Raw genomic sequence first — 14,704 nt, forward strand, 5'->3', positions numbered from 1 at the left:
TGGTTGGTTGGTTGGTTGAATAGATAGCAATACATACCACCTTCCTGAGTTCCTGCTTTGAAACAATTATCACATTTGGTGGATCCCCAATAGCTGTAGAAGCCCCTCCAATGTTTGTGAAAATTACTTCAGCAATCAATACATGCCTGGGGTCAAGATTAAGCACCTCACATAACCTACAATTGCACAAAAGAGAAATGAAATCAGATCTTCCAAACTGATTCATAAAATGTTTACTTCTCTTAATAGCTCAAACTGTTCAACAATAAGGAGCTTATGACTCATGAGTGGGATCCCCAAACCAGTCTTATTCATTTGAACTTTGGTATCATGAGAATGAAGCTGGGAAAACTCCAAGAGCCTGAGAGCTCCAGACCAGCCATGGGTCACACCAATCCCAAGAAACATAACTATAAATATGAAGTCGAAGGCTTTCATGACCAGCATCCATAGTTTTTTGTGGGTTTTTCAGGCTATGTGGCCATGTTCTAGAAGAGTTTATTCCAGATGTTTCACCTGCATCTATAACTATAAATAACTGGTAGTTTTATTTAGTTAGTTAGTCAGTTGTTTATTTATTTTAACTAACACAATTTTTATTTAGGGGCTGCACCTTGTTTTTAAAGGGAAACTGTTTCACTGGGAGTCTTCTGGAGCTGGCAACTCTCCCTTGTCCTTCCCTAATACTTTGTTTTTTACAAAGGGAGGGGCAGTCCATAATGTCTTGGAGCTTTTGGGGCCACAAAAATGGACAAAGGTTCCACATGTGATCCAATGACCATTGATTTCCAACCCATCATAGAAAAAGTACCCTTAGAATAGTCCCACTGAAATCAACATTAGAATGCAACCTTAGTATCCACCCCAAAACAGCAAGAACCATCCCCCAAACTCCAAAGGTGACTGGGAGTGATGCAGCGTCACTTCCAATTTCCAAAATGGCTACTTCAGTAGTACGGTTGTGGCCCTCTGGGGCTCTGGAGGTGCTGAAAACCAGCAGTTGCATCCCATCCCTCCTCTATTCATGGCTTTCTTTGTCCTTCATTTTTTCTTGATTTTGCCCTGTCACGCTATACAAGTATAGCATTATGATTATACTTTAACAGTGCTGGCTATGAAATCTTGGGACTTGTAGTTTGGTGAGGCACTAGAAGAGTTGTCTGGCTAACAGTTCTAAATGCCCCTCCCTGCAAATCCTAGGGTTCCATAACATGCTAACAGGAGTCCAGAACATCTGGAAAGCTGAAGATTGCCCAGTTATAATTTAATTTAGTAATATGACAAATAAAATGAGATCAAATTCAAATTCAAAGTATTGTACAACATCTCCACAAAGAGACAAAAATACTTCCATGTACCATTATTTTGCAATTTTCCTTCAAAACCATAGACGTTTCTCAATGGAGTTCAAAAGATTTATTCGGAGAGGTGGGAAAGATTGTCACTACAAGAGTTTATGAAATCACTTGTAATGTCGAAATGAGCAAATTGTGTCTAATGCTATAGGGGTCTGTTATGGATATAGGCTTAGCCAAGACTTACTATTTTTCATATGCAAAAGCAATTTTGAATAGCACAGCAACAGGAACGTAGATAGAAGTGGATTCATTCAACAATAATGCTTTAAAATACAAGCCACAGATTTTTTAATTTTTTTCCAAAACTGAGTTCACCACAAAATGTGACAAGAAAATGAGATCATATTTCATGCATTGCTGCTAAAAGCTAAAGCTTATTGTCAAGGAATCAGGAGAATTTTCTGCTAAGCTTCATCACCATGGAAATAGCAGCTTACAGCCCCATTTTAAAACTGGGCAGAGGAAGACGATTGCAAAACACAGTGAATGACTAACATAATAGTGTGAGAAGAGAAGGGAAAAAAGCTCACCTTTTAAAAAAAGAATTAATGTATATCACCAGCAGGTTCAAGAACAGAAAATTAATAAGTTGTATCACAATGACATTTGCATGGAAAAATATCTAAGCTTTTAAATTGTTATCCATTCAATCAGCTTCAACATTCTGCAGACTCTCTGAAGCAATGAATGTTTTAATAACACACTTTTCACCCAGGGGCAGCTTCACTGTTACGGGCTAAAAGATCGAACTCTACCTAATCAAAGAGGTGAGGGAAGGGAATGTGCAATTAATGGCAACTGTGTCAGTTTGTTTGAGCTCTCCAAGTTAATCTTCAGCTCAAATACAAAACAGCAGCCAGGTAGATGGGAGGAGGGTCTCTAGAGTTTAGAGCTAAATGTGTTGGAGGGAGCCACATTTGTGGTTTCTATGCCTACCATATTCACATACAGTACAAACTTTGGGGACAAGAGTCAAGTTTTCACAACATATGCTTGCACCACGCGTAAAATACTGTTTCACAAACAGATAATTGGTCTGCACTCTACATGGGGCTGTCCTTGAAGAATATCCCAGGACTCATTTCAATGTTGCAAAATTCAGGCACCATAGCTGGCTTTTGATGCCTGGCTGATCTATCTGTATCCAGAACAGCTTGTCAGGAAATGTTTAAAAAAAAAATATTGTGGGCCCTTGGTATCCGCTGGGGTTTGGTTCCAGGATCCCCCGTGGATACCAAAAGCTCTGGATGCTCAAGTCCCATTATATACAGTGGTGTAGTAAAATGGCTTCCCTTATTTATAATGATGAGATCAAGATTTGCTTTCTGAAATGATTTTGTCTGTGAATATTTTCAAGCTCTATGGAGGCAGAATCTGTGGATACAGAGAACCAACTGTATATCAAGTCTGTCGAAATATCACACTGATTGACTCTCCCATCCCTGGACAATGTTCTTCCTAAATCCAGTCATAAGTAGACTGCTTGTGATGCCTCATCAGAGCAAGATGCTATTCATATAGCCATAGGTTCAGCACTCCACATTTTCAAGACTGTACTGCATCATTTTAACTGTCATGGCTCCATCCTATGGAATTCTGGGATTGGTAGTTTGTTGTGGCATTAGAGCTCTATGACAGAGAAGGCTGAATATGTCACAAAACTACAGATTCCAGAATTTCATAGCATTGTGCTATAGCAGTTAAAACAGTGTCAAATTGCATTACTTCTGCAGTGAGCCATAGTCCTACATTCAGCATCACATCACCAAACTTTCACTTGTGCAACCAGTCCATTTCTTCCTATACAAAATATGCTGCAGATGATTCCCTCATCCTCCAGAACAGATCTGAAGATGAGGCAATGGATTCCACTGGAGTATCTGTTCTGTTGGTGGTAGAGTTCTTATCTTTGCTAGTGTGGATGAAATAATGTTATTTCAACACGATGATAGAAAAATTGTAAGCTTTTTTTTAGGGGGAAAGTTGTTGGTAGTGCAGCTGTTGTTGTTGCTGTTGTTATTGTTTAAACTATACACCCAGAAAGAAAGAGTTCACTGGCACTTAAAGAGCTTTGCTGTATATGTTGTTTTTGGTTATTATCAAGGGAAATTTACACCACTTAAAATTGATTAATTTAGCAATTTACAGTGGGTAGTATGGCTTAATTTCTAAATTAGAGGACATGTGGTGCAGTCTTGCTTGAACTTAGACTTATGCCACATTAAAGCCCTGGGTTCTTAATGAATGAGTGAGTGTCCCCGTCAGTGTGTGATCAGAGCAATCTGGATTATTGTTGTTGTTCCCCACCACAATCCATGATTATATTTGTATGTGTTTATCAGGCTGTAACCCCGCCTCAATCCACAGGGAGAGGCAGGAAAATATAAATAAAAATTATTATTAATTATTATTATAGGGAAAGGCAGGAAATTATTATTATTACAACCACTCCTAGATCAAGGGAAGCAATAGAACCACTCTATTCTGCTTTGGTCAGGCCTCACCTGGAATACTGTGTCCAGTTATGGGCACCACAATTCAAAAAGGATGTTGACTAGCTGGAGCGTGTCCAGAGGAGGGTGAACAAAATGGAGAAGGTTTTGGAAATCATGCCTTATGAGGATATACTTAGGGAGCTGGGTATGTTTAGCCTGGAGAAGAGATGGTTAAGAGGTGATATGATAGCCCTGTTAAAGTATTTTAAGGGGTGTCATTTTGAGGATAGAGCAAGCTTGTTTTCTGCTGCTCCAGAGAACAGGACTTGGAACAATGGATTCAAACTAAACTACAGGAAAAGAGAGTCCATCTAAACTTTAGGAGGTACTTCCTGACAGTAAGAGCTGTTCGACAGTGGAATACACTGTCAGAGGGAGGCAGTCGGAGGGATTTGGGACAGACAGCAGCAACTGCCTCACCAGGTATTACCCCACCCTCCACCCCCAGTGTCACCCTATGCCGTCCTCATCCTCCACACACCCTAATGATGCCCCTGCATACCAACCATGTTCTTCTCCTCATAGCTTATAGGTAGATTGAATAAATATGAATAAACACAAATGTAGATTTATACACATAGAGCTTCCTCCACAGAGGCACAAACTGTGTGTTCCCATGGACACAAAGTCCTACATACAAACAAATGCATGTGATTAGTCATGGTTCAGAGTGATATTGATCATACAGTGGCTGGAAGGTGGGCAGCATGGTCAATATACATGGTAACATCTAGGTGGCTGTATCAGCTAGTATCTGAAAATGGAATGCACAGTCTGTTATCCTTATTTTGTTATTAAACATGATGGTCAGCCTCCTGTGATATCACAGGACGAGAGGGGTATAATATGTAGTCCTGGCAAGCTACTAAACCAGGGGTCGGCAACCTATGGCCCGCGGGCCGCATGTGGCCTGCTGAGGCCTAGGGACCGGCCCCAGCCCGGCCCTGCCACAGATTGTCGCCGGGGCCTTTAGACTCCGGCGCAGGCACGCGGAGCCTCTGGCGTGGGGCAAGTGGGAGGCAAGGAGGAGCAAGTGGGGGCAAGGAGGAGCAAGGGGGGGCAAGTGGGAGCAGAGGGGGCAAGTGGGGGCAAGGGGGAGCAAGGGGGAGCAAGGGGGAGCAAGGGGCAAGGGGGGACAAGGGGGGCAAGGGGGGCAATTGTCTATAGAAGCCTCAGAAACATGCATTTATATTAACATTTTTTAAAAAATCAGCAGATTTTTTTTGCGTGTCCTCCATTTTTTTAATTAAAAAAGTGTCCTCCATTTTAAATTTCTGTCCTACATTTGTCCCGGTTTATTTATTTAATTAATTTTTTTAAAAAAAAAAATATTATTTTTTTTTGCTTCGCCCCCCCCCCCCCCCCGAGTTGTCTGAGGGACAGCAACCCAGCCCCCGGGTCAAAAAGGTTGCCTACCCCTGTACTAAAGGTACTAGTGATTTGCATTCTATTCACAATTTTAGCAGTTAGCACTGCTGTTAGAACTGCTGCAATTTGTGTGAGAATACACATCTAAATATGTACACCAATAACTACCTAATCAGACTCAAATCAAAGACAAATAAGTGTCTCCATTACACTCAAATGTAGTTCAATTTCATCGTAGCGTGAAATATGGGAATGCTATTTAAATGAACTGTTCTAACAGGACTTTTATAGTTGCTACTACAATTGCAATCTAAATATCCACAGCCATTTAAAAAATATTGCACAAAACCACAAAATACAGTTTAGGAAGCAAATGTGCAAAATGCCACTGTAAAAGAGCAAAATAAACTGACAATTACCGTACTGCCCAGTAATGGGGCTATGTGTTGACAAAATAATTAAGGAGAACTGATGGACACAAATCTGCATCTGATCAAACATATATTAAGCCCAAAGCAAAATGCACAAAGAGACAAATCAATAAAACAATGCTCAGCTTTTTAATTAGAGCAAAGATCACAAATATTCCCACACTTCCATCCTTCATATATCATTGCTTAGTGATGACAATTCTTGATGGGGACACACTAAATATTCATGTTCATATTTAGGAGGACATTTCCATACTTCATAGTAAATCATCTAATGAACTAAATTGAATTTGAGATTGTCACTGTGGGGCAAACTAGAAGAGAAATCAGGAATCTATAACTGAATTTCCCATCTTTTTAATTCTGAGCCAGTGGCAACTTCATTAAACCCAATCAAAGCTGAGATATGTAATCATTTTCTCCAGGACTATTTTTCTGATGAAAATCACACCTTCCAAAACTGAGTGACAAGTAGGAAGCCACCTCGAGAACATTCTCAGTGGTAGCAGAGGGACGTCCCACAAAAAAAGCCCTATAAGGTTCTGAACCAGGGTTAATTTGTGTGAGTCACATAAGGCCAAAGCAGATGGGCATGGTATCCTGCCCTCATTCTGAGCTGCATCAATCCCCAGGCCACTGCAGGATGTTTACACACCTGCCCATCAGAGTGCCATGGAGCTGCTGTCACTGTGTAACCCTTACCTGCCTCCACAAATGCATCTTCTCTGAAGACTCCCATTGTGGTTTGTAAGGGTTGAAACAGGGCACCTGGCTACACCCATGTGACCAAGCATCCCCATCTGATGTCCCAGCCCACAATGGGGGCTTTAGAGAGGATGCAAAGGTGAAGTCAGGTGACAGGTGCATGGAGCCATACAGTCTTCTGGGTGTCGTCACAAATTTCAAGGAAACACCATGACAAACAGTGAGTCCTTCTGCCCTGGGCTAAAAACCTTTTTGCTGGGCTGAGATTGCCCTGAAACTGCCAGATTGGGATTCTGGTCTTGCTGATCTCACCCCAGGGCTATTGGCCTGCATCATCTGTACAAGACAATGCCAGGCCAAGGGGACCACGAGTCTTTTGGCCCACACTGCAGGACCAGAAAAGCTGTGAAAGGGAAACCAATTTCACCATCACTGTTTTGCAGATAAAAATCAAACTTCCTCCTGAGGTTTGTGTTGTTTCTTCTAGCATTCAGAATTAAGTGTGAATCTTTATGCAGTCAAGGTGGAACCACATACATTCAAGAAGGAGATATCAAGAGACTTGGAGAAACTTCAAGGTTTGTGGCGGTAGAGGGGGGGAACTTTTTAAAAACACTAAAGTTGAAGGAGAAACCCAAACACAATCCACTGAAGACTGAGCATACTCAACCCATAGAGCACTATGCATTGGAGAGGAAATGGAAAACCAGGTAGGAGGAAGTAATGGAATGGAGTACTGTGGAGGAGGGCATAATTAACTGACTGGACTACTGAAGAGAACCAATTCACACTGAAGATCCCACTTGTATTTTATTACAGGGTTATTTCGGTGAAGTCAACTTTAAACTTCCTATACAGAGGTTAAGGCACAGTGCAAATGTAATAAAATATAAAAGGCAAAACAAGACATAAAAACACATAAACAAACATATAAATGTACCTTATAGTTACTGGAGTAAAAAGAAGCATAGTAGTAACATTATCCAAAAAGGCTGAGAGAATTGCAGCAATAAGACAAAGAATGGTAATCATGGCCCACACTCTGCCTCGAGAGAGTCTGTAAGCCTAATAAAAAGAGAGATACGGTAGTGACATTTGTAAGATGATGAACAATGTAATGAACAATTTAAGACGGGGTTGTCATTGAGTACCAGTAAAATCAACAGACATATTAAGCATTCTGTGAGACACACATCTGCAAAGATTAGCTAATGTTTGCACTCTTTCCACAATGAGCCTCCAATTTAGCTACAGTTTTTTCTGGAAGATCAGGGGTCTCATTCACACTACACAGTTATAGTACTATTATCCCACTAACTATCATGGTTCCATTCTATGGAATCTTGGGGTTTGTAGTTTGGTGGGGCAATAGACCTTTCTGACTGAGAATTCTAAATGACCCTCCCTAAACTGCAGATCCCAGGATTTCATAAAACAAAACCATGGTAGTTAAAGTGGAATAATAATGCAATGATGGGGAAAAATTGAAATGGCAACACACAATTTTTTTTACTGCATTGATTATCTTTCACGTGACTGGGGACTGCTGCCCCCATGGCGCTCCCTTCCCGTCCTCTCCCTTAACTCCACCCTCCCTTCCTCCCCAGTATGCCTTTGTTTAACTTTTCTTGCACAATTTTGGAGCTCTGCAGCCCCAATTTAAGGTTTTATTTTTTTAAAGAAACCTTGAGGCTGTAGAGCTCCAGAATTGCAAGACATAAGAGGATTTTTTAAAAATCTCAATGGGAGAGGGGGGAAGGGGAAAGGGAAGGAGGGGACAGTGGCACCATGTGGCTGCCTGAGAATGGCTTTCCACACCTGAGGCATTGGCAGCTCATTCACGGGTTTCCCCCATGAATGAAAAGAGATGGCTGGGGGACAGGACAACTATGGGAGGGAAGGGGCACTGTGCGATCAGCATCTCCAAATCCACTTCCCTCCTGTGGGAATAGCGGTTTAAAAGCCACATATGATAAAGCCCTCAGAACAAAAGCAGTGCACTTGGAATCTCTTTCTCTGCCTCTCTCACACTCCATTTGTTTGCTGTTGATTTACTGAGATACAAAACTACCTGGAACCACGCACATTTTTCATTATCCCTTCAATTTAGTTTCTCATCCTTCCCAACATTAGATTCTTTGGGCAAAAAGTATCAGTGGTCAATTTAAGATTCATGAAACCTCCCCCACATTATACCCACACATCTGCTATGGCTATAGGAACAGTCCAAGACATGGTGTTGCCTTAAGCAGAAAAATAAATGGCCCACTCCCAAAATATATGGTATATAGTTCCTGAGGCAAAACAAATTATTTTTGGCACTTGGGTTATAAAAACCTACAGGCACTTCTCTCTATCAACTGGCTGTGAAATAATAATAAAAATTACTAGCATCTTGTTATTTTTTCATGAAAACCCAAATCTTCTCCTTGACTAGTTTACTCACTCTGTGTACTGCAAGAATGGAGAACACTAGGCTAAAAAATACACTGTGGAAATAATCCAGTTTGAGACTGCTTTAACTGCCCTGGTTCAGTGCTAGGGAATTCTGGAACTGTAGTTTGTGGTGGCACCGGAGCTCTCTCTCAGAGAAGGCTAAATGTCTCACAAAACTACAGTTCCCAGAATTTCCTAGCATTGAGCCAAACTGGATTATTTCTGCAGAGTGTTTTGGCCCTTTGTTCTGGCCCAACAAAAAGAGTTTCCCAACAGTCCTGAAGAATAGAGCAATATGAGCAGTTTTCTCCCAGTGTTCAAATGTGTACTGGATGCTTTTTCTGCACAGAGGAAGATGCAGCTTTAAGTGCAAAAAATATATTTTACGTAGAAATGTGTTTCCTGCATAAGAAATGTTGTTTGTACAGGTAATGTGTTTCTAAATCCCAAATCCCCAAAAAGTGTTTTCTGGAACAAAAAAAATATCTAGAACACTATGGGATGTTCAGATATGATGAGAATACTGTGCAAAAATACTTGTTTTCTTTCACAGGATGAAATAATTGAAGAGTAACATCTATAGCCTACTGGCAGAAGATCAAACACTTTCACATCTGAGTTCAGTTAAGTATGATTAATTGATATAAGCTATTCCATAGCCATGTTTTGAAGGTGACTCATTTCAACTAACCATAATTAAGATAAATCACAGCTTGTCCAGGTTCAGACATAAGGCTAAAATATGATTAACTAATAGCTCTTGAACTCTTCCCCCATCCCACCTCAAGGAGACAGGAGGAGGGAGAAAACAGAAACCTTGAGGCTGTCGAAGGCCAGTTCTTGGGTTTATTTATTTATTTATTTATTTATTTATTTATTTATTGCACTTGTTTCATGCCTTTCTCCCAAAATGGAATCCAAGACAGCTTACAATAGTTTTTAAAAAAAACACAATTAGAGCATTGATTACAAAAGTTAAAAGATAATTTAATATCAGTTTTATTAAAAACAGCGTTAAAACAGCTAAAAACACTTAAAACATATTTACAATATAGTTTCATTTAAAAAAAAAAATTTTATTGAATACAACACACACACTACAACACCATAATTAAAATTCAAAAGGCCTGCCTAAATAAGAACATATTTACCTTCTGGCAAAAAGACAGGAGGAAGGAGGCCAAAGAGACCACTTGTGGAAGGATGTTCCACAGTCTGGAAGCAGCCATAGGCTGCTGTGTGGTTTATATACCGCTCTTGTGGGGCACAGTGTAAAAGGCCCTTGACCACTTGAAATAGATCTGCTGGATGACACTATGCAGATACAATGGTGGCAAGGAAGAAGCATTTATTTGCTGCTGCTGCTTGTGCCACCACCACAGCATAGGCTTTCACTGAGCCCTATCCCATGTTCAGTCAAGACTTGTTCACCATCTTTGCTCTAGGCTCCATCTCACTTATTTTGTCACCATCAGCTCCCTAGTGAACCAGGGGGCTCACTTGGGTTGATTCCATGAAAGAGGACATTTGGGAGCAATCATATACACTGCCCTAGCCATTTCCCTATTCCAGATATCAGCCACAGCTTTGACAGGATCATCTGCAAAGGCAACAGAAAACTCCCCAAGAGCTATCAGGAAGACATCCAGATCCATAAGCAAGCCCACCAGATAGCAACCAATATACTAGCATAGTTAGTGTGAGTTTTCCCCTATGAGGAAGCAACTATGGAGATTATCGCATTATTTTTAATGCACTTTATCTCCAAAAGGATAAAGGCACATTTAATTTTAAAACCGGGTGTTATCACACATGCCAGTGGCCAGGCAAATGCAAGCCATATGCAGCCCAAATCCCAGCCACACTCATCCAGTGACTTTTCAAAAACTGAAAGATCCCATTTTTGAAATATCAAGTTATACACCAGCAATTGGTTTTTTGAAAAATATAAATATCTGATCTGCTGAACTAATAAGTTTGGTCATCAGAACTGCCCAATAATGATGCTTGGAGAGGCAGCCACAGCTTTCCATGACTACAGAGACAGAACAGTGCAAGTGAGGTCACAAATAATTATCTGATGTTTCTTTGTACAGTCAGGAACAACATGTGTCATGTTTGAGAATGTCACATGCTTGAATATTGAGTACTGAGAATCAACATAGAGAGTGAGTGAGTAAGTGAACTTGGCCACTGTCCACAATAGAATTATGTGTACCTAGTATGCCTACCTGAAAAAAATGAATATGCCGATTGAGATATATATTTCTGTGATGTGCAGGGCCAAAACCTGAATTGGGTGTGAACTATTTTCATAATCCCTGCACCCAATTTGGAGCTTCCTCCCTTTAATCCACATTTCAAAAACTGTTATTTTGCTGTGGGTTTTCAGCAGGTGTTCAGTGAAGACAGCTGGCTGCCTTTTCACTGGAGTTTAGCGCACACTGTAACACCGCTGCTGCCACCAGGCATTCCAATTGCGCCCTACATCCGTTCCAGAGGGCATGATTTCTGAGAACTGTTGCAAAGCGTTCTCAGAAATCGCACCCTCTGGAATGGATGTAAGACGTGATTGGAATGCCCAGCAGCAGCAGCAGCAGCATTACAGTATGTGGTAAATTCTAGTTCTTAGCCCCATCCTGTTCCGTACATGCCCGTGAGCACCCCCGTTTTGAAACACAACAGGCCAGTTTTAGGGCCCATGCGATAAACTTCGCAGTCTCTGTTCATCGCCTAGTGTCACCACTGTGGGCACAAATCACTTTGAGGTCAGAATGAGGCACCCAACATTGGGCACATTGTTCTGACCTCCGAAATGGTGCCAGGGGATCACATGGGAAGGCAGATGCCTGTTGTCACGGAGGAAGAGAGCCCAAGGTAAGGGATGCATTTGAGTGGAATTCAGGGGCCAGAATACTCCAGGGGCAGCCCAGAGTATACTTGCAAGTGTAAACATGCACTAAGTCTGAAGCAAGTAATTAACCTGATGGGGGGAATGGGGGGAGGGGAGGAGAAAGAGAGGAACTTTCAAGCATATTTTCATTTGTTCAATATAATATGGATGTCAAAGTATTTGTCATCCCTAGAGCTAAATAGAAATGTTTGCCATTAAAAGCAAAAGAGGGTGGGGAGGGGACCAAAACCAGGCTTACCTTTACTGCACAAAAATCAAAAAATCCAGTTTCAGAGAAGATAGCAACTAGCAGCATCTATAGGAAGGAATGTTAAAACAAATGTTTTGCTACACAAGAACTTATTTTTAATAAATAAAAAGTGTTCTATACCCTTTCTTTTGAAGAATATTTCTGTTCAAAATTATGCAACTATCTAAAATGCCATCACTAACAAACTTCCATAAATAATAATGCAGAATGCATACTTATCCACGCACTTAAGGGAATTTTTTCCTGTCAGAAAGGTCAATGGGTATATATTTTTTCTCAATGAAATTTGTCCAACATTGGCCACACCAAAATTTGGTCAAATTCATTCAGGCTGCATCCACACTGCAGAAACAGTTGAGTTTGACACTGCTTTAACTGTCCTTGTTCAATGCTAGGGAATTCTGGGAATGTCATGTCTGTGCTCCACTCTGGTGCCACAATAAATGACCTTTCCCAGAATCCCAGAATAGCATTGAGTCAGGGCAGGTTAAGCAATGTCAAACTAGATTATTTATACAGCGTGGATGCAGCCTTTGTCTCCCTGCCCAGTTTTGAACTGTCAAAGCTTCTAAATTTCTAAACAGAAACACCTTGAAAAGAACTGGTATTATGGCAACTCTTTTCTAAAACAGCAAATTTTAACTTTAGAAGCATTTATTTATCTATGTCTTTATCTATATAAATGAATCTGGAACTTATTAGGGCATACAGTATACACAGAAGATTTTAATTACCATTCCAAATAAAAGTGCCAGAGTTTCATAATCAATCCATGCCACTACTTTGACCAGACTTGGCTTCTGCAAATAAAGAGAACAATTATCATTAATCCCATGAATCTCCTACCTAGTTATTTAACTTTGGAAATGCAAACTTCATTTCTTTTACTTGTTAAAAAAAATCTATTAAAATTACTTTAAAAGAAATTAACTGGAGTTTTTTTAGGAGCCCATAATGAGAACGCTATTGTCTCTGTAAAATGCAGACAACTTGAAGGGGCTTCTTTACAAATTATTATTATTATTATTATTATTATTATTATTATAGAAATAAATGAAAACTGGATTACTAAATGTTTTTCTATAGACAGAATGCTACAACACATCTTTCTGTGGATAGTTTGGGTAGCGTTCATAGAAAAACAGTTTATAAGTTTAAAGAACTAAGGGTCAAAAGTTGAAAGGTTTTTTACATTTAAGCTCCTTTGGCAAAGATTTGTCTGATATGTCATGTAGACAGCTTAGAATAATGCCAAAAAATGGAATAAATTATAAGCAAGATAATGAGGAGGAAAATCACAACAAAAATGTGTGTTTGTTATCTGATGTCTCATAAGCTATAATCAGGACCTTAATAGTTTATGGCAACTGTGATAATCCAAGATCATATTAAGATTGACTTTAATGTGCCTTCTTACATATGCCATCTGTGTGAACTCTCCAACAGAAAAAGACCAGAGGGGACTATTTTTTCTATAAACTCTGTGTGCCCATCTTCTAATGATGGCTCATAAACTGTTTTTCCTTCCCATACAAATTCTCTTATAACCAGAATTTATAAGATGAATCCTAGTTCATATAAACCCTGGTTAGCAGTGATGATTAATACAGTACAACTGGGGAAATAATTTATTTATAGCTTATGAATTTCACACACACACACACCTTTCTTTTTTCCCATCTTTCTCTCCCCTCCTTTCTAACAATCCAGTTTTGTCTTAAAGTATTGGTGCTAATGTCGGTGAGAATGTTTGTTAAAAAAGGCTGCGGGAGATCTGAATTCCTCTTCTCCCATTAATGTCCATCTCTGTCTGTGTTAGGATCAGGTCTGCTTTTTTGTGAGAAAAATTCTACCCTGTGAAATCTACATGGAATGGCCTGAATCCAATTGTTAGTCCCAACTAGGGTAGACCTGCAGAATCAACAGAGCTTACATGAAATGCTGACTTATCATCCATCAATTCATTCAATGGGTTCTCTCCAGTTAGGCGTAGCAGTTGGGTTTTGGCCTTTATATTTAATAAATTGCCTAATATATATCTCATCATGTTTTAAATGCCTTTTACTGGTGTTTTAACTTGGTTTTTTTAATCTGTGCTTTTAAATTCGTTAGTTTAATTATATTTTAACTTTTATATTAAAAGTTTTTAAATTGTATTGTGTTTTTAAGGTGTTGCATGCTGCCTTGAGTCCCACACCAGGAGAAAGGCAGGAAATAAATACATAAATAAATAGTTTGGCCCTTAGAATCAAGAATGAAGGTGTTATGTATTGTATCAAATGGTGAGAAACATCCTTGGGTATCTGAAGTTATGATAGCTGTTCTTTGTGACTTTAAGAAGGAAAACAAAATATTGGTCATATTTCTGAAGCAAAGCAACAGCAAGTAGCAAATACATTGCAAGTACATTTCTATACTGCTTATCAGTGCACTTTAGCACTCCCTAAGCAGTTTACAGTGTGTAAGCTAAATGCCCCCAACAAGCTGGGTACTTAAGATGCCAGCCACAGATGCTGGTGAAACGTTAGGAAGAAAATCTTCTAGAACATGGCCACATAGCCCGAAAAACCCACAAAAAAACATGGATGCCGGCCATGAAAACCTTCGACTTCACACGCTGGGTACTCATTTTAGCAACCTTGGAAGGATGCTAAACTGAGTTGACCCTGAACCCTGCCTGGGATTGAATTTATAACCTTGTGGTTTGTGAGTGAGTGGCTGCAATACTGGCCTTTAACCACTGTGCC

At 39.9% G+C, this 14,704-nt stretch overlaps 1 protein-coding gene across 2 annotated transcripts in view; it reads right to left on the reverse strand.

Annotated features, from left to right (window-relative positions):
* LOC149319337 (P protein-like) overlaps positions 1-14,704 on the reverse strand; it is a 197,654-nt gene that overhangs the window by 112,727 nt on the left and 70,223 nt on the right. For both annotated transcript variants that reach the window (XM_089508038.1, XM_089508036.1), the window contains exons 10-13: positions 12,692-12,757; positions 11,946-12,002; positions 7,298-7,422; positions 38-176 (exon numbers count right to left, since the gene is read on the reverse strand). In XM_089508038.1, coding sequence (XP_089364164.1) covers positions 38-176; positions 7,298-7,422; positions 11,946-12,002; positions 12,692-12,757 — 387 coding nt within the window. The remainder of the gene's footprint in view (positions 1-37; positions 177-7,297; positions 7,423-11,945; positions 12,003-12,691; positions 12,758-14,704) is intronic.

The sequence above is a fragment of the Sceloporus occidentalis genome, unplaced genomic scaffold, assembly GCF_023333645.1.
Source record: "Sceloporus occidentalis isolate IW3139 unplaced genomic scaffold, rSceOcc1.0.p SCAF_2, whole genome shotgun sequence".
Classification (NCBI taxonomy): Eukaryota; Metazoa; Chordata; class Lepidosauria; order Squamata; family Phrynosomatidae; genus Sceloporus; species Sceloporus occidentalis.